The sequence below is a fragment of the Channa argus genome, chromosome 21, assembly GCF_033026475.1.
Source record: "Channa argus isolate prfri chromosome 21, Channa argus male v1.0, whole genome shotgun sequence".
Taxonomy (NCBI): domain Eukaryota; kingdom Metazoa; phylum Chordata; class Actinopteri; order Anabantiformes; family Channidae; genus Channa; species Channa argus.
In genome coordinates, this window is record NC_090217.1 from 14656402 (window position 1) to 14674765 (window position 18364).

An 18364-nucleotide genomic window follows, 5' to 3' on the forward strand; every position below is an offset into this window, starting at 1 on the left:
CTTGTGGCATTTGTAACAATGAAAGCCTAAGCAGCATTTCTGCCATTGCTTTGGAAATTATTAGTGTGCATTTATTTTCTAGTATCAATACTCTTCCATACTCAGTACTCTGGGTCTGTAAACACAGTTCAGTTTATTGAAGTTGCTGTCTCCTATGTATCCTCATGGCGATCTCTGACACGTCATGGTGAACTGTTCATTACTTTTTTTGCCCTCACTGAGAGGAAACATGAGAGAAAGCAACTCTCATGGAGAGATTCTACTATCTATGCTCCCTGTAATTGTAACGAGTGCATTAGATCCCTTGACTGTCACGATTCTGTTCCCTGTGTTTACTTTGTCCCTGTTTTCCCCCACTTCACTTCTCCAGCTTTTATTTTCTAGCCCCTCGGCCGACTTCCTCTCATTATTGTCATCAGCCCCTGATTTTTTCACCTGTTCCCCCGTTGTTTTGAAATCCATCTTCCCCCTCAGTTCCCTGCTAGTTTGTCTTTGTTGTTATGTTGCATGCTCCGGCACAGATCCTTTCCCTGTATTTGGACTCTGCCATTTTGGTCTGAGGTTTGATTATTTATTTATCCACGTCTGTCAGCCTCGGTTTAGAGCTGTGTTTATTTATCCCTGTTAATTTACATTTGCACTAGTGTGTCTTGATGATATTAGTTTCTCTTCTGTGTGATTCCTGTGTGTACACAACCTTTAGTTTTTGTCTAGTCCTGATCCTGGTTGTTTAGTTTGTGTCCACGCCTCTTTGGTTAGTTGCTATTTTGTCTTTTCTTGTATGTATGTATGTATCTCATTTCCCTGTTTTCACAGAAAAGCTGTAGTTGAATTAACTTTCCCCACTTCTGCATTTTGATTCATGTTCTGAGTTATAGTTTTGAATTTAGTCTTACCTCTCTCTCTCTCTCTCTCTGTGTAATCTCCTGTCCTCCTTGTGGCACGATTTTTGTTTGTTGTTGTTGTTTTCACCCCCCACCCCCCTAGTCTTTACAATGAAACCCCCTTTAGATTAAACCCTCCTCTTGCTGTCCCCTTACTTGAGTCTTTAAATACTGAATACTAAATCCGTGACATTGAGATGGCAGTCAAAAGCAGTCACTCTGAGCTGGAAGAATGCAGGGTTTTTCTTGCCACAGTTCTACTCCCAAACTCAGTGAGCATGTTCTCCAGGTAGAGGATGAGGCGGAGCAGAATGCGGCTTACTGCTCCACCTGAAGGCTATCACTCTTACTTCCCGATGCTTTAAAGCTGTTCACTTCTTCAAACACCAACTCTGTAAACATGAAAAAGGAAAGGAAACATTTAAACTAACATTGCAAAAACCATTACTCTAACATGCATTGTCACAAGCCAAAGTAATTTAGACATTTCCATAGCAAGCTATGCTATAATAGTTCTGCCTCTTGTACGTGTCTATCAAAAACAAAAACCAAATTGGAATGCAAACCATGCTAAATGATCCTCCATGACTCACATCAGCTCCGGGACATTTCACAAACCATTAAATGCCCTGCTGAACTAAGGCATATTTGTGAAGCTATTAATGGTAAACTACTTGGTGATGTGGTCAGCATTTCTGGCTATTTGTAACAGCCAAGCTTGAACTCATCATTGCACAATCCTTCATGTGAAAGCTCTGCAGCTTGAAGCTTACATTGAATGTGTGGCGTCAGGCAACAATTTTCCTACTGATATTATTTATGAAAGGAAGTGAGAACATTCACTAAAAGGGAACTGCAGAGTAGAAAATATCTTGACATTTAAAAATGTTACGGATTTATGTGTCACGTTCTGTATTTCCTGTCTTTCTTTGAGGACTATAGTGGAAATATGTGTTTTGTTGCAGCTAAAACGATCTGCTCTGTTCACCTTTCCATTCTTCTAGAGTTCGGTCTTTGCTCTCCAGTGTTTGATCATATGGGGGGGCCTCTGGCTCGTCGTCTGGATCGTGGTACTGTGAGAAATATGGATGGGACAGAGCCTCGCTGGCAGAGATCCTCCCATCACAATCCAGAACCAGCATACGCTTCAACAGATCAACAGCTAAGACAGAGGCAGACATAAACAAAGACAAAGCTGGGCTGTGTATAAATGAGGGCCAAACCTATATAATTATATTTCTAACAGAGAGCAGCAGGTGCTTCAGAAGCCTCTCAAAGCTTTTCAATTCAATTTGAAAGTTAATAATGCAATTGACACTACAGCACTCACCTAGTGGATTTGCTCCTCTGAAGATCTTTTCCAGGTCTTGTGGGGGCATAAAAGGCAGAGACTGGATGTACTTCTGTGCCTGCAAATAGAGACCAGGGTGACCAACTAGTGGCATGTGACCATTAGGTGTCAAACACTACAACACGCACTGTTTTTACATGCACTTGTCAGATTGCAGCCGACTTTCTCGAGTGTGCTTACTGTAATGGGGGTCGAGCATTAGAGAAACCGGATTTGCCCAAGTTGATGTCTCCCAGAAATAATTGATTTCTCTGCCATATGAAACTGTAAACTGGTTTCTAAACAGATTCCCACAAGAGCATCTGCATGAGCAAAGGCTGTGGACAGGGAGCATAGTGGAATGGAGGATTTGGGGCAAAACTCAAACTAACACATAGTGCACTGTAGAAGTCTGCTATGTAAAAGCTGCTTATGTGATTCAGCCTGTTTGTATGTTGTGTCTGTTTGCCTGCCGTTCTTTAATTACCCGTCTGCAGATGTGGGTGTAATTGGAACATTTACATGCACTAATAACCAGTTTCCAGTAAATCCATGTATACATTACACATCAGACCATGTCAGTGGACCAACTAATCAGTAAGAACAGGCTTCCTGTGTCAGCAACTGCAACATTTGTCTTTTTTTCACATTTCCAATCATGCTTCCCTTACGTGTTCAGAGCAGATCTTCTTTAACAGCTCGGGTGTCGGAGTCCCAACCACCTCCATGATTCTCTTCAGCTGGTCAATATCTTTGTGCGGGTGGGGTTAAGGGTTGTTAGTCAGCATTTGTCTTATCATATTTTGTCACATGCTGCGTGAAATTGACTAACTAATGCTGTATTCAGACTTCAGGCTTTTTGCCGAGCTTGAAGATGTGCAGCTCCTCTCATTCATGTGAATAGAGGACTGTGCTTTACACAGAGTTGGGACCATCTAAACATAAAATGTTCCAAAGTGATGTAGCGTTTCTCTCTCTCTCTGCAGTGTGGCACTATCCAGCAATGTGTCATGTTGGCCAGTTGGGCCTTTGCAAGTGCACATTCCTGCAGGATTACTTTGTAATGCAAACACACTTTCTGCTGTTTACTTCCAGTTCCTGTTGGCCAGTTATCATACATGCAGCTGGTAGAAATTCTGCGAGTTATAAAATCGTGCTCGTGGATATTTCAAAGCACTGTGCTGTTTTATGACCTCAGAAAAGGTCTAGAACCAAGAGACATCCATTCCTGCAATTGGGCTTCACTGAACCCCACCAACACAGCCACCTGCGTTGTTTTAATACTGGGTAAATGTCTGCATGAATACAGGGTAGGACACAAACTCTACTTGCTAAACACCCCAAAAGGCAACAGTTCTTTTCTCACATCACACAAAGATCATTAAATCAAACTTAACTCTCCTCTAAAGCCTATTTTAGACATGAACTCTAGACAATGTCCGGAGGATCAGGTCCTGGGATGGGTAAAGTCCGGGTAATGTCAGGGCCAACAGACCTGGGTGTTTGCGTTCACACATGCACCCAGCCCAGAGAAAGTCTAGAAAATGTCTGAAATCCAGTACATGTCTAAAAGGGGCTTTAGACACTGAATAAAACAACCTAAATAGTTCTGGCTTTTGTTATTAGTCCTATTAATTCCTTTATGCGCCCCCCCTTCAGAAAGACCTGAGATTGTGATGCAAAGTGCCGAGAAGTCTGCATCCACGGGGAACTTTAAATAGGCAATGAAAGGTTGATGGTAAAGGGGGCAAGAGCTGCAAACCGCAGTGTGCTAATAAAGGATACAGTCGGTGCCAGGAAAAAGGACTTTTCCTTTCAGCAGCTCACCCATAATGCACCCCACTGACCAAATATCAACTGGAACAGAAACACCACATGGTTAATAATTAAACTAAAACTTAAAAATGCTAAAGTTTGATGACGTCTTACCATTCTGATTGTAGTGCATCCAGTTCAGCATAATCTCCGGAGCTCGATACCAGCGAGTCGCTACGTAGCCTGTCATCTCGTCATCTGTCTGCCGGGCCAATCCAAAGTCAAGGATCTGTAGGATGGGTATAGGGTTTCTAAGGGACAGGGTTCATACTGTAGTTTGGAGTCAAAGATTTATTGGAAAAAACTAAAAATCTTTTTACCCTCAGCTCACAGTCTTCGTTTACTGCCACATTACTTGGCTTAAGGTCCTGAGGAGGATATTGAGGGTCAAAAAAGAAGAAAGAAATATGATTCAACTAAAGATCTACTGTATATGCAGAGAGAAGGAGGATATGGAGATGAAACTGCATTAACCACTCAGCCTCCATTTGATGTGTCATAGACAGTATCTCAAAAATGTATTACAATGTAAAACTCATGATGATGTCATCAATTAACAGTCAGAGTAAACCGTTGATGCTCTCACACAGTGTTAAATAAGATGATATTCCAACGTTAAAACTAAGGGAAATGCTGGGTTTTTACAGGCTAAAAGAGATTTATTTATTGCAACTCGGGCAAGTGCTGCAACAATTTCTGACTTATTTTAAAATGTAATTATCAGAAACAATGCACTCACTCTGTGGATCAATCCCGCTGAATGGATGTACTGTTCGGCAGGCGGTGGGGTGGGGCAGGGGGATGTGGGAATGAGAAAGAAAAAAGGGAGACGTATAAAGTGGGATAGGGGTCAATAGGGTAGTTCACCATATTAGCTTCTGCCTAAAGGGAAACTGCTTTTCGACTGGACAGTCGAACCTATTCACTGACAGCAGGAAATTACCATTTTTTTAACGTATGCTGTTTGTTTGTATGTTGGCTATTTGTACCACATAAACTGGTTTCTAGATTCTGAAAGGCTGCAACCACATCAAGCACTGTTGGAATAGTAAAATGACCAGATTGATGGTTTCATTAGACAGCTAAAAGTATGGGATAAGTAACAGTTATCTAAAAGAAATGGATAAATTCATCTTCTGCCGGTAGCACAAAGGTAAACTTTATCAAATTGACCTTAAAGCTACTGCAACAATACAGAAGAGAACGGAACAGAAAATATTAGAATCTGCTTTTTTAGTGAAATATGCTACATTATACAATGAATTTGCTTCTGGTTGTTAATAGCACTCAAGGGTTCTACTTTTCAAATCAAAATCTGTATAAATTAACACGCTTGGTACATTATAGGTGGTGTTACTGAAGAAGAAGAGGTCATCTGAGAGTACTAAATGAGTACATCTGACAAGAGCAGCTAAGAACCACTTGTATACTAACTGCATTCTAACAGACACCGATCAGCCACAACATTCGAACCACCTGCCAAACGGTGTGTGGATCCCCCTCTGCTCCCAAAACACCTCTTACCCGTTGCGACATGGACTCGACAAGATCTTAAATCTTAATTAAAGACCTCTAATTTTGAGTTGGGGTCCTATAGTGGATTCGTGTGCTTTCTCCTCCCCAGGTAATCAATGTACATTCACCCATTATCCAGTTCTGATGCCTAATGCTGCATATTCAATTCTATTCACTTCACCTGTCAGTGGTTTTATTGTTGTGGCTGATTAGTGTATACTGCACATTAGGTAGCAATAAGTATACAGCATCTTTATCATATAGTGCATGTAGTAAATTACCTTGAGGCCACGGAGGAGTTGGTAAATTAAGAACTGTACGTGCTCGTCTGACAACCGCTGAAATTTAACGATGTTATTGAGGTCTGCACCCATTAGGTTAGTCACTAGGTAGCTGGAAAAGGGGAAAATGGATAAATGAACAGGGGGTTGGGAGATTTCAGCTGGAGGAGAGCATGGTGATGCTGCCATGGCAACTGTAAGAGATCTGCACAAGTCTACAGTCCCTCAGGATCTCCTCCATCACCATCATTATACCCTTTAATAACAGAATCATTAACTTTTTAGTGGAAATTAGACAGCTGCAGAGCTTGTATTAAAGATCAGGTGAAAATATACCTACAGTTCATTGAAGTCTTCTAAAGTTGCAGCAGGTGTGAAGACATCCAACAGCCCTATAACCTGCAGAGACGCAGATGATCAATAACAGAGATGAGACATGTAGAGAGCTGCGTCTCTATGTCTCTGAGTATTTTTATAAGGAGCACTAACATTCTCGTGTTTCATATGCTTGAGCAGCCTGAGTTCCCGGTATGAGCGCCGGCTGTGGATCAGAGACTGAAAAGGCCTGGACAGTTTCTTCACCGCAACCTTCTGTCTTAAGACAACCTCGTACGCTGAACTGAAGGGAGGAAACAGAGAGAAATAAATATTATAGATGTGTCTGAATGTACTACAATGTATATGAATCATTTACTTTTTCCAGCCACATTATTAACTTGACCAGAGAAGTTTTCAGCTGCAGGCTTTTGTGAGAAGGTACCACTCTCAGGTCAATGTGGTAAACGTACATTAGTCATCAGTGTGGAGAAACCGAGTGGCGGACAGGCTGACAGAGACATTAAGAGAGGGACAGCGTTAAAGATGTTGTGGTGTAACAAGAGGATCGAGGATGTCAGAAATTGTAAAAGTGCGACGGTTCATTTCATCTGCTTCTATTGAAATGCAAATGTCACTCCACATGTCGAACACTGAGCCCCGCTGCTCCTGCTGCCGTCCCCTTTGTGATGCCAATGTCTTTTCAGGCCCTGCCAGCTTTTTTAGCACTCGCAGTAATAATAATAATACAGCCATCAGAGAGCAGAAGAGACAAACAGGAAGGAAATGTGGGGCAGAATTGAGTAACGCAGGCAGTGCACTGCAGAAACAAAAAGCAGGAAGTGAAACACTAACTACGAAAAGTGGACATTTAAAAGAGAGGAAGAGTGAACATTGCAAAGATTTTTGTTCTTTTGGCGTATCCTGTGAGTCCAGGGTTTGGTACCAGCACTGCACGGCGGGGGATGGCGATGGGCATTTGGGGACATTCCGACATGTGGTTGGGGGAGAACGGGGTGTGAGCCTCCTACGCTGTGGTTGGTAGGTGGCAACTCTACCAACTGAGCCACTGCCGCCCAATAGTCCACATTTAGAAGTGACAGTAAAAAAACAAATTATGTGACATAGTCGATCTCATTGATTTGTGAATTCAAAGTTACTATTTAAAGTTCTCATGAATGTTTTCATGAATTTAAAATATATCGCAATTTAAAATATAAACGCAGTGCAAATAAAAACAGAATGCAAAAAATTGCAAATCTCATCAACCCATATTTTATTTACAATAGAACATAAACAACAGATGTTAAAACTAAGACTTTTACTAAGGACCTCTCTGAAATCCTCCTTTATACCCAGGCATGTTACTGACCAGTTGACCTAATTAGTTGTCAAATGTTCCTCCATTTGTTTTTGATTTGAGGCAATTAGTTTTCCAGACTTTTCTTTCTTCTGTTCCAGCTTTTTTAAGATGTGTTGCTGCCCTCAAATTCAAAATGAGACATAAGCCATAGTATTTTCTATGAAATGGTAAAATGTCTCTGTTTCAACATTTGATATGTTTATGTTCTATTATGAACAAAATATGGGTTGATGATATTTGCAAATCATTGCATTCTGTTTTTATTTGCGTTTTACACGTCATCCCATTTTTTTGAAATGGGGTTGTACCACACACCATTATTAACCTTTGGCTCATCTGGTAAATAAAACACCTGATATATTAAGGTACAAACCCAACAGTAACACACCTGTTACCTACCATTACCTACTTTGGTCTAAGCCTACAAAAAGTATTAAAAGAATAGATATGAATATGTTGTGCCCAACACAGCTTAGATTCAAGTCAAAGGGACAGTTTCCATCTGGAAAAAATACACATCACCTTCCAGCATTTCTGCAGCTCATTAAATAACAATATAACAAAACTTCTGAACTGTACATCTTGCTTGTATAACAAGTGTTTTGCTTAACAGGACTGTTTTCAGTGGGCACACAGGAAAAACAAGAAGTGTGAAAATGTTCTGCTACGCAGCTTTTTTCTTTTTATTCAACGTTTCAGTTCACAGCAGGTACAGTGTATGATTGATGCGCCTCGATTGTTTTGTTCACTTTGTGAATCTCACTGTAAATATGAATCATTCCATGCTGACCTATAATGCTTCCAGGCTTGACTAATGCACACTATCATACGTTTGAGTCCATCCACATGGCTCTCTGTTTTATAATCACCTGCTGCCAGTCCGGATGGCCCCACCAAGGCTCCAGCTAAGACAGCAGCCAGCCTCTTCTGTTGATGACACGGACCAGGCCCCACCACCTCGCACATACCTTCCTCTCTGCCATCTTCCCTACATGGATCTGACTACACACAACCAAGCCAAGGCACAGATCACTCTCCTCTCGTATTGTCTCAGTATTTGTTTTAATAACCAGCTCTTAATGCACCTCCTGTTCCAAAAAGGAATAAGAGGGAGGGGTAGCTAATGTCTAATGGAAGATGATTTAAGGACACATTTTACTCACCGAGGCATATTATTTTTTGTGCACATTTTCTGATCCTAACAGTTATAGTAATTCATTAAGATTAAAACCAGAGGATATCATCTCAGAGGATATCATGTTATTTGACGTAAGGGACGGGAATTCATTAATTGAATTCCAAAGAGGAAATTAACATTAATTCTAAATATTGCTTGAGATTTGATTCATCCGAGATGAATTCACTTTGTTGCTTTGTTGAGTGTAAGATAATTAGATTGCACTAAACAGCTAAAAGCAGACGCAAAATATTTGTCAAGAGAAAATGAACGTTTTATTCATATTTACCCAAATATAAGGGCATCGTGACAAACTTTACGGAAAAGTTACCAAATGCTGCTATAAGATGATTGATTAGCTTAGTTATAGTCTGTCTTCATGTTCTGTCTCAACGGGTCCAAAATGCTTTTGTCAACAAACATAAGCAGAACGCTCACTGGGATAAAGGCTCGACAGCAGCAGGCAGAGGAGACAATGACTGTGGATTATAGGCTAGAGATATTATAGTATTAGTCTTCCAAAGTTTTTGTGTCACGACTTATCAAAATTCAAGAGGCACTGCATGTTAAATTATTAAGTAGGCTTTGTTTTTATGATGCTTTCTCTGATGTGTCTGTTCCTTGCAGCTCTAAAATCACTCTATAGTCAGTCCTCACAAACTGATGGCTCATAACCCTACACTCTGTTTCTGTGTTTTTGGTTCCCCCTCGCATATGGCTTTCTTGAGATGTCGTCCTCTAAACTCCCATCCCCCAGCTCTTTGCTTAGTCTTGCCCAGAGAAAATCACTGACAATGGCTCGTGATCAACGTTAACAATGTAAGGCAGTGGGGTGTGGAGGAATGTTATTTGCGTTAATGTGTGAATGTTGATCTGGAGCGGCATGTGTCTAAGTAAGGGGGTAAACAAAGAAGTAGTTACACTAATAGAAAAATGGTAAAAAATAGACAGATAGATAAATGGTGGAAATGGAGAGCGACAAACAATGGAAAAGCAATTTCAACTGAACAAGTTGTAACTGAATCTTTGACATAGTAAAGGTTAAAAACTGAAAGCTAAAAATAATAAGCAACAAAAATAGTTAACAATTTAGCTTTTTCTTCCATTGTATGATTAGATTTTTGACAGTGTAAATTAAAAAGCATCCCCAGCAGTAAATGGATACTAGGGTACAAATGTTAGCTCATTTACTGATCAAGGTTTGTATACAAATGGAAGAACCTATGTCCAGTGCAGCTCTATTTATAATCTTCTTATGAAATTGAAAAAGTTCCCAAAAGTGCTATTTAAAGTCTCAGATCGGACAAAGATCAGACCGCTGGCTCACTTTTACATACTTACATGAACTGACTAAACCCTCAGAGATCATGAGTATCAACTGGGAATGTCACATCGCTTAGGATAAGTCTCACTCCAAACCTTAACCATGGCAGCTTCATACAATAAAAAATGCACGTGTATATGTCCAGCTCTCTGCATTTCTGCTATTCTGAGCAACGTTTTCAAGATGCAATACAGGCAAGATATTTATGAACAAAATATTCCAGTGAGAGCCTGAATCATCAAGTGGAGCCCCAACAGAAAAGGGCATCCCATCATCTGCTCCTTCAGACAGTTTCTTAATTAACATCTCACTTGGCAGGACGTTGGGATAGAATACTCTTTTTAAAAGATGCAGACATTGAAAATTAAGGGTGTGGCAAAACCGGCCAACATATGGGTTTTTCATCCTTTTCTTGCTATACTAGGAAAAAATCAATGATATCCCAGTGGTACAAAGGCCTGACAGCGTGAGCTAAGTAGCCTAAATTAAAGGTGTCAGTTACGTTCTACTTCTTTGCCTACGCAGAAGAAACTCACAGAAAGTGATGAATAAAAACTGAGTAGCCAATTTCACACTGTCTCCTAAACCGCACAGTGTGAGTGCTCCATCTGGAGAAATTTGGACTCACCAACATTAAGTCTTGTCGCCTCACATACCCCTTTGGTACAAACATTACCGGATTTGGACGTTCACTAGCAGGACTGGGTAACTTGCAGCACTGCAAAGCAAAAGTGCTGTGCATGTGGCTGCAGCTTTACACCAATTTTTAAGAAAATTATTGTTATGTGATTATGTCATTTACACTTGCAAGTGGACGATAAGATAGTTGCAGATATTCCTAATTTTCCACATACCTGCAAAGCTTTGTGGAAAGCATTGACTTGAGGATTTGCGGAGTTTCTGTCCAAAGTTCAACCTTTAACCCAGCTGTCAATCCCCAGACTTCCTGTAACAGTTCCTTCTCACAGCCATTATGGAGCTGCTAACATGCACGGGTGCATCAAGCAGCTTTAACCTCTTATTTATGTCTTGAAGATGTGATAAACTTGGAAACACATATAAACACACAAACCCTTCCTTCCACATTGCCTTAGGTAACCATCTGCCCACTATTACAGCATTAATTAATATTGACTGACAGAGGTGGTTATCACCACAACACGTCACCATGGAAACGGTATCCCCACCAGCTGATACACATTGGTCTATATTAAAACAAGTGCATGTTGCAAGACTGGAAGTGTGTGCATGCACACAGGGACACAGAGAAAGGAGGCTGGGTTTTGCAGGTGTATGCAAGGAATCTGCCAAATGAGAACTCATTCACCTTGTGGGCTTTAAGGTGTCAGACAGGCATTGTTTCATCCACTGTGACAACCGTATCCAGGGGAGGGGTTAGGAAATACCTGTACTGACCATCGGAGTTAAAAAAAAAAACAACAACTCCCTCATATCTGCTGTGTGTATGGCTGAAAACAGTTATTTTTCATCCGCACATACAAATCATAAATTGTATGTTTGTCTCCAAATATAGAACCACTTTCTACCAAGGAAATGAGAGGATGATATCGGTATGGATACTTAATGTGGGCGACATTTACGCATCGCTATGCTGACTGACAGACTACATCATGACCAATATCCGGTAAATGTTATGGCGCTGCAGCCTCGCCCCTCCACCCATCCACTACGGACACACAAACACTCACCACACCGAGCCATAGGCTCCGGAGCCCACCGGCGTCAGATTCTGGTACCGCTCAGGAACCTCCCATACAGTCTTGTTCAGCTCCTGCCGGTAAAATCCCGGTCTGGACATTTCTCTGCGCTCCGGGTACAGACAAAAAAGGGGTGAACAAGTAATAATAATAATAATTTAAATTTAAAAAAAAAAGCTAAAGTGGGAGAATGGAGATGCGGGGAGGAAATCGGTAGATGGGACCGGAGGCGCGGGCCGCTGTCTGCTGCTGCTGCTGCTGCACACTCCGCACCAACCAGTGACAGTCTCTCTCTCTCTCTCTCTCTCTCTGTGAGTGAGTGTGTCTCTCGTTCCCTCCCACCCTTTGTCGAGATAATAGAAAGTGAGAGACTATCATCAATAATAAGAGCAACAACAGCAACAACACACTTATATTATATGACATTATTTATAAATAAGTACAAGTGGGCTTAGCATAAACACACAAACTAGTTTTCTGTCTGTCTCAGGAAGTTAAATGTGAGCCTCTGCTGTAATTAAAGCTGCTTCAAAAGCATCTGGCCACTAGGAGGCAGCAAAGTGCCACCGTGGTTTAGCTTTGTTGCTGAAAACAGCTGGCCTCTAGTGCTGGAAAAAAATTTTTTTAAATGAATTTATACAAAGTGCAGGGCTGTGGTTGAGTCGTGAGAATGACCACCCTGCAGCTACAAGATCCCTGATTGAAATCCTCCTGCACTTGAATCTCTTGCTTGCCTGTTCTCCCCACGCTTGTGTGGGTTTTCTCCTGGTTTTCTTCAGGTGCAGTGCACTGACCTCTGGGGACAAACAAAAAAGGCCTAAACGAGTTGCACCAAATAAATCAGTTAGTAGTGGTATGACATCATGCCCTCAGGTGACCCATTTTCATACATTTTCACGCATAAAACAAACTAATGTTTTAAGTGGTAGTACACTTTGAAAATTAAATCCTTAGTAAATAAGTAAATTGTATACTTTGTACTTAGTAAGACAATGTTTTACGAGTCCACTGTATGATTAATGAGAAAATGTTTGACTTGGAAACCTGGAGTTTAAATCTCAGTGGAGATTTTTTTCACAAGTACAGGTAAAGGTATACAGGCCACTACTGAGAAATGACTGACCCATTATTTAAGTTCCTAACATTTTTCCATTAACAATGGGAATGGAGAACAAAGCACTGCTTTTATAAAAGACCTGAGAGAACCTACACATATTCTTTTTGTTTTTTGAGGGGAAGATGTCGGCTAATGCCACAGTGCATTTCAATTTGCTAAGTTTTGGATTACATTTCTGCATTATAGGTTCAAACATTATTACATTATAGTGTATGTGGGCACGTTGTCAAATACTGTTTTCAAGATGCAATGTAGTAATCTGCATTTAAATCTCAGGGGACCTAACTTTTCTGCAATTTATCCAATGCACATTTTTCAGTGTCTAATGTTTAAAGGCCAATAAAATGATCAGCCAACAGCCATCACAAAGTCAAGACCTTAATTAGCTAAATTCATTTGATTAATAAAATAAACCTACAGCGTATAAACAATAAAACATCAAATAACAGCATGCTGAGAAAATACAGTACAAACTCCACACAGTAAGGCCACAGTCGATCAGGGGACGCATACCTGAAACCTTCTAGCTGTGAGATGCCAAGGCTAAGCAGAAATTTGAAGATTGTTTTCACACCATTAATGAAAATTAATGAAAAGTATATTACTGTCAAGCTCTGTTTGGACCAGTCTAACAGCAGGATGACTCTCAACCAATCCGATTAGAATCACCTCAGTTTGCCAATGGTTGACAGGTGTTAATTGGAGATATGCTGGAAATTTGTAGTTTATAGTTTATAGTGCAATGTTGGATCTGAAATGTAAATGGTTGGTGTAAATAGTAACAGATTTTATTTTAATGCATTGCTGCTATTTCTTGGTACCAACATAATGATGTTGCCTGATGTTAAAGGTTCCCGCTTTTTGTAAGGTGGACTGAAATGTACATGCATGTCTTGGTACACAAATACAGAATATATTTCTGAGTTTGCTCCACTAACCTGATTTATTCTGGGGCTTGATCTGTTGTGAAGTATTTGTTACATGGATGATGTATAATAGTGCATTACTTATCTAGGTGTACCTGATACACTGGCAAGTAATATACTGTGTGCTGACATTTTGATCCAAAGTAGCTCTAGTGTTGCTGTTTTTCTTTTCCGAAGGTTCCTTGAATCTCCCTTATGTCTCAAAGATGACTCATAGCTTGCTTATTTCTCCTATAGTGAAATGTACAAGAAACATATCAGACAAAATAGAAACTAGAATGAAAAATGAAATGACAATCACATTTTTTAATTTACATTTGGGCAAAACGTTTCTCTGGGTACAAGATTGTTTGAATAAAAGTAGCAGAACACGTAAAAGAGCAGAATGGAATAGAAATCAAAGCCTTAGAAACAGAAGCTTTGGCACATTCGGCCCGTTTCACCATAGAGACGCATTTGAGACACAGTTCAAACACTGTGGTTTGCAAAAGATTTGCACTAAAAGGCTTATTCTCTATCTTTGAAAACCTCTAGAAAATCTAAATTTGAAAAATGTTGTGGACAAGTTCAGATTCTGGGGCTGCAGCAGGTAAGACAGACCTATGCTGAGAGGGGTTTTATTCTTATTATCTCATCAGCAAATAACTGTTTTCCCAAATAAATAGACTGAGTGAAATTGACAGAAAAAATTAGGATGAGATAGATTTTTATTTGTGACATGGCCTAACACAGACAGACATGGACACAGCTCATGGTTTGGCTGTGAGCTTGTTCCTGTTTGTTGGCTGAATGACCCTCACACACATAAATGCACTGACTACATACAGTATGTTCTCCACATATTCACAGTCTTCGTAGTCACACTGAAACCACCTGAGTTTCTGGTGGATCAAACCCTGTTTGGCAGCTCTTCTGAATACTTTTGTTGCTGCCAATATTTGATTGGTGAAGGCTGCTTTGGTAAAGTGGCCAAGTGCCAAAACCTGGCTAAAAAAGAGACAGCTGCTGTTAAGATCCTTATAGAAGACACTGCTATTGTCCTACGCACTGAGAAGGAGGTAGATTTCTGATGTCCTCTTGGTTACATTACCATGCTCAGGTTTTGTATTAACAGGATCTGCACCATGAACTGTTGATACATCTCAGTATAACCCAGGTTGTAAAATTCTTCTCTTTTCTCTCCAGGTGTCCAAGTTAAAGACCATCAGTGTCCTGAATCCAGACCATGTTAACATGATGAAGTTCTATGAGCAGTTTGATCAAATGGGACAGACATGTCTAGTATTTGAGATGCTGGACAAGAGTCTCTATGGTCACCTCGAGGAACAAAATTGGAAGCGTCTGTGTTTGAACAAAATACGACCTATTGCAAAGCAGGTGTGTATTACTATTACAGGGAATCAATAATCTATAATTCTACTCATTGATGGATCACTGAAAGAGCTCAGTGGACACAGGCAGAGGAGCCTGAGGGGTCAGGGGGTCCATGGGCCAGAGCCTCTGTAGTTACTGGTCATATTTCTTGTTTAAAGTTGAAAGACACAAAGTACCAGAAAAAAAACTAAAAACAGACACAACATAAAAAAAAGACTCGCAGTGACAACAATTAGACAAAATACAACAAACAATAGATGCAAGACTAAAAAATAAACATCAATTTAAACAAAAGAGACACTATCTACTAAACTTAAAACTAGTAAAATTGACTTAACACGAGCAAAGACAGACACAAAACATGGGGGGGGGGGGCTTCCTCTGTCTGTGTCCAGAGGAAAGTTTTTGAATAACCACTCCAAGCATCTTCTATCATCAGTAACGAAATCCATAAACCTACCACTAACCCACTCATTGTAAATCCTACACTTCCCAACATGGAAAAGTAAATACCAAACACATCCCATCTTCTTTTGTCCCTGCAGCTGTTGGTGGCATTAGATGCCCTGAAGGGTCTCGGTACCCTGCACACAGACATCAAACCGGACTACATTATGTTTGTGAATGTGCAGGTCCAGTCACACAGGGTCAAATTAATCAACTTTGGCGAAGCGATTCCGCCCTCAAAGATCTGGCTTGGGATGGAGCTTCAGGTCACTGGGTATAAGTGAGTCCGAAGATATCATGTCATCGTTCCAAACGCCCCCATTATTCTCTGAGTTCTGAAAGCTTGCCTACAGATTTGTCATCGCTGGCTCTTGGCTCCCCTCCTCAGGGCTCCTGAAGTTGCCCTTGCCCCCCCTGTCACCGAGGCTATGGATGTGTGGGCGGTCGGATGCATCCTGGCCTTCCTCTACCTCCATGAAAACCTCTTTTCTGTAGACTGTGATTATCCGATGGTAGGTAAGCTACATCCGTCAAATGTTGAGGAAAAAAGGGAACAATTTTTGCAAAGGATCAGGTGATGTGATTTTGCATATTCGGTCTGCAGATGAAGTATATGGTTGAGGTTCTGTGTCAGCCAGAAAAACAGCTGCTGCGTGCTGGGGTACATACCCACTACTTTTTCAGTGAAGGCAGAGTATCCATGTTGTTCTTCACTTGAGTTGGTTAAATCACCTTTCTTGAACTCAGTTAAAAACTGTTCTTGTGCGTATTTTTTTCGTTAGATGCCTGAGTATTTTGCTGCCAACAATGTTACGCCAGAACAGAGGAACAGCTTCACTGAGCTGCCCAGCTCCTTTGATGATCCTGCTAATGTAAGTTTACTCCCTGCTGTGTTGTGTGAGTAAAGGCTGAATAAGTACCAGTTATTAATCTGCCTCTGAACTCTCCTGAACCTATTTCCAAATCCAGTTCTATCCAGCAGGAGAGGCTGATGAATTTAAGGACACGGGGGCTTTTGTACATTTCATCAAACAGCTGCTGCATCTTGACTGGGGTCCCAGAATCTCTCCCCATCAGTCTCTGCTGGACCCGTTTGTCACAATGTCCCACCTGATCGATGATCCTGACAGCAGAGCCAAGTAAGTCACTGTCTGACTGTTCACATTGGTAGTGTAGAGGTTGGTTATACTATACAAACTTTAAAAATTGACTGATTCACTTACTAATTCCTTCATTCTTCATCCAGTCTGACCATCTTCCAGACTATGATGAGTTTCTGTCCAGTAGAGGGCTCAGCAAACACGATCAACACTTCTCCATCCTCAGCTGATGGCTTGTACTCCCAAGGTCTAGTCTCTGGGTCCACAGCCACTGTGTCTCATGGGAGTAATCCCACGACATGCCCATCTGACAGAGTTTTAATTGCTACATATTGGGATGAAGATCCAGATGCCTCATCTTCTGATGGAGATCAACCCAAAGTTACAGCCAAAGAAGATAAAGACGTACCAAGCTTAACGGAGTTAACTGCTCGAGGCCCACTTCCTTTTTCACATGAGCAAGATCCAGCTGCTTCATCCTTTGATAGTGGATTACCCTCTTCTTCATGTGAGGAAGATCCAGCTGCTGCTTCTTCTGATAAAACTCATCCACCAGACCTCACTTCTACAGCCCCAGCTTCCTTTGTCTCCTCAAGAACACTGCTGAAAAGGATTCAGAGAATCCTCATTCATATCACAATCTTTTGTTGCTGCTGGCACCCCCCTATTGATGACTGACTTTCCACTCATTATCTGTTTTTTTTTGTTTGTTTTTTTCATTTTTGATAACATATTGTTTGTATGGTTAATTTAGTTTTCTTGCTTTAAATTGATTCATTTTTAGATCTTATGAATAAAATGTATTTCATGCACTTAAATGCAGTGTCTCAGGTTAACTTCAGTACTTGCAAATTCAAGTGAGATGCACTGGGTTGCAAAGGCCCAGGGGTCAGAGAGGTAAGGGGGGGACAAAGGCCAGAGCCTCTGAAGCTTTTCTATATAATTCTTGATTCAAAGACCTCAGTTCAAAGACACAAATTATACTTAACAATCACAAAAAAGATGCAAAATGACCCAAAATTGACAGAAAATTACTAAAAACAAAACAAAAAACTAAAACACATAATGACCAAAACTAAACACAAACTGATGTGAAACCAGCACAAAATGACCAAAGACAGACACAAAAAGTTTAAGAGGCTCACATAAACTCTAAATATAGACAAACATCAATTTAAAACAGAATCACAAAACAGACTCAATGTATTTTCTCTAATACATGGTAAATGGTTTCCTTATGTAATGCTTTCATCCCAAGTGCTTTACAATTTTGCTTCTCATTTACACACTCACACACCTGTAACAGCTGCTGCCTGACCCACCAGGACCAACTTAGCCAGGAGGGAGCAGGAGCCGAACCACTGACCCCTGTAGCCTGTGGACGATTGCTTCACATACTGAGATACAGCCATCCAGTAGACACACAATGGCCAAAAATAGACACCAAACAACTAAAAAGTCACAATGTTCCAACCCCTTTAGCTCAGGGTGAGTCACAACAACAGGACTTTATAATTTAACTTTTTTTAACAAGAAAAATGTGGTCGGGAAGAGCGGGGTGCGAAATTATTTTGTATTATATGTATTATAATTTTTGGCCAACATGTCAGTCTGACCACAAAACCACAAACACCACAATTCAGACCTGCACAACATAAGAAAGCTGATCACATTTACT

At 40.7% G+C, this 18364-nt stretch overlaps 1 protein-coding gene across 2 annotated transcripts; it reads right to left on the reverse strand.

The window, feature by feature from the left end:
- Positions 1-108: 108 nt before the first annotated feature.
- mapk11 (mitogen-activated protein kinase 11) lies at positions 109-12015 on the reverse strand. 2 transcript variants are annotated; one of them, XM_067489757.1, is made up of 12 exons: positions 11714-12015; positions 6315-6444; positions 6166-6224; positions 5826-5937; positions 4769-4798; positions 4350-4397; positions 4144-4258; positions 4000-4071; positions 2886-2965; positions 2215-2293; positions 1873-2046; positions 109-1276 (listed from the first exon to the last, which is right to left on the reverse strand). In XM_067489757.1, the coding sequence occupies exons 1-12, from the start codon at positions 11821-11823 to the stop codon at positions 1203-1205; spliced, it is 1083 nt and encodes a 360-aa protein (XP_067345858.1). In that variant the 5' UTR covers positions 11824-12015; the 3' UTR covers positions 109-1202. The 2 variants fall into 2 exon arrangements, with proteins under 2 accessions (XP_067345858.1, XP_067345859.1); XM_067489758.1 differs by lacking the exon at positions 11714-12015 and adding an exon at positions 6614-6827.
- Between the last annotated feature and the right edge of the window lie 6349 nt (positions 12016-18364).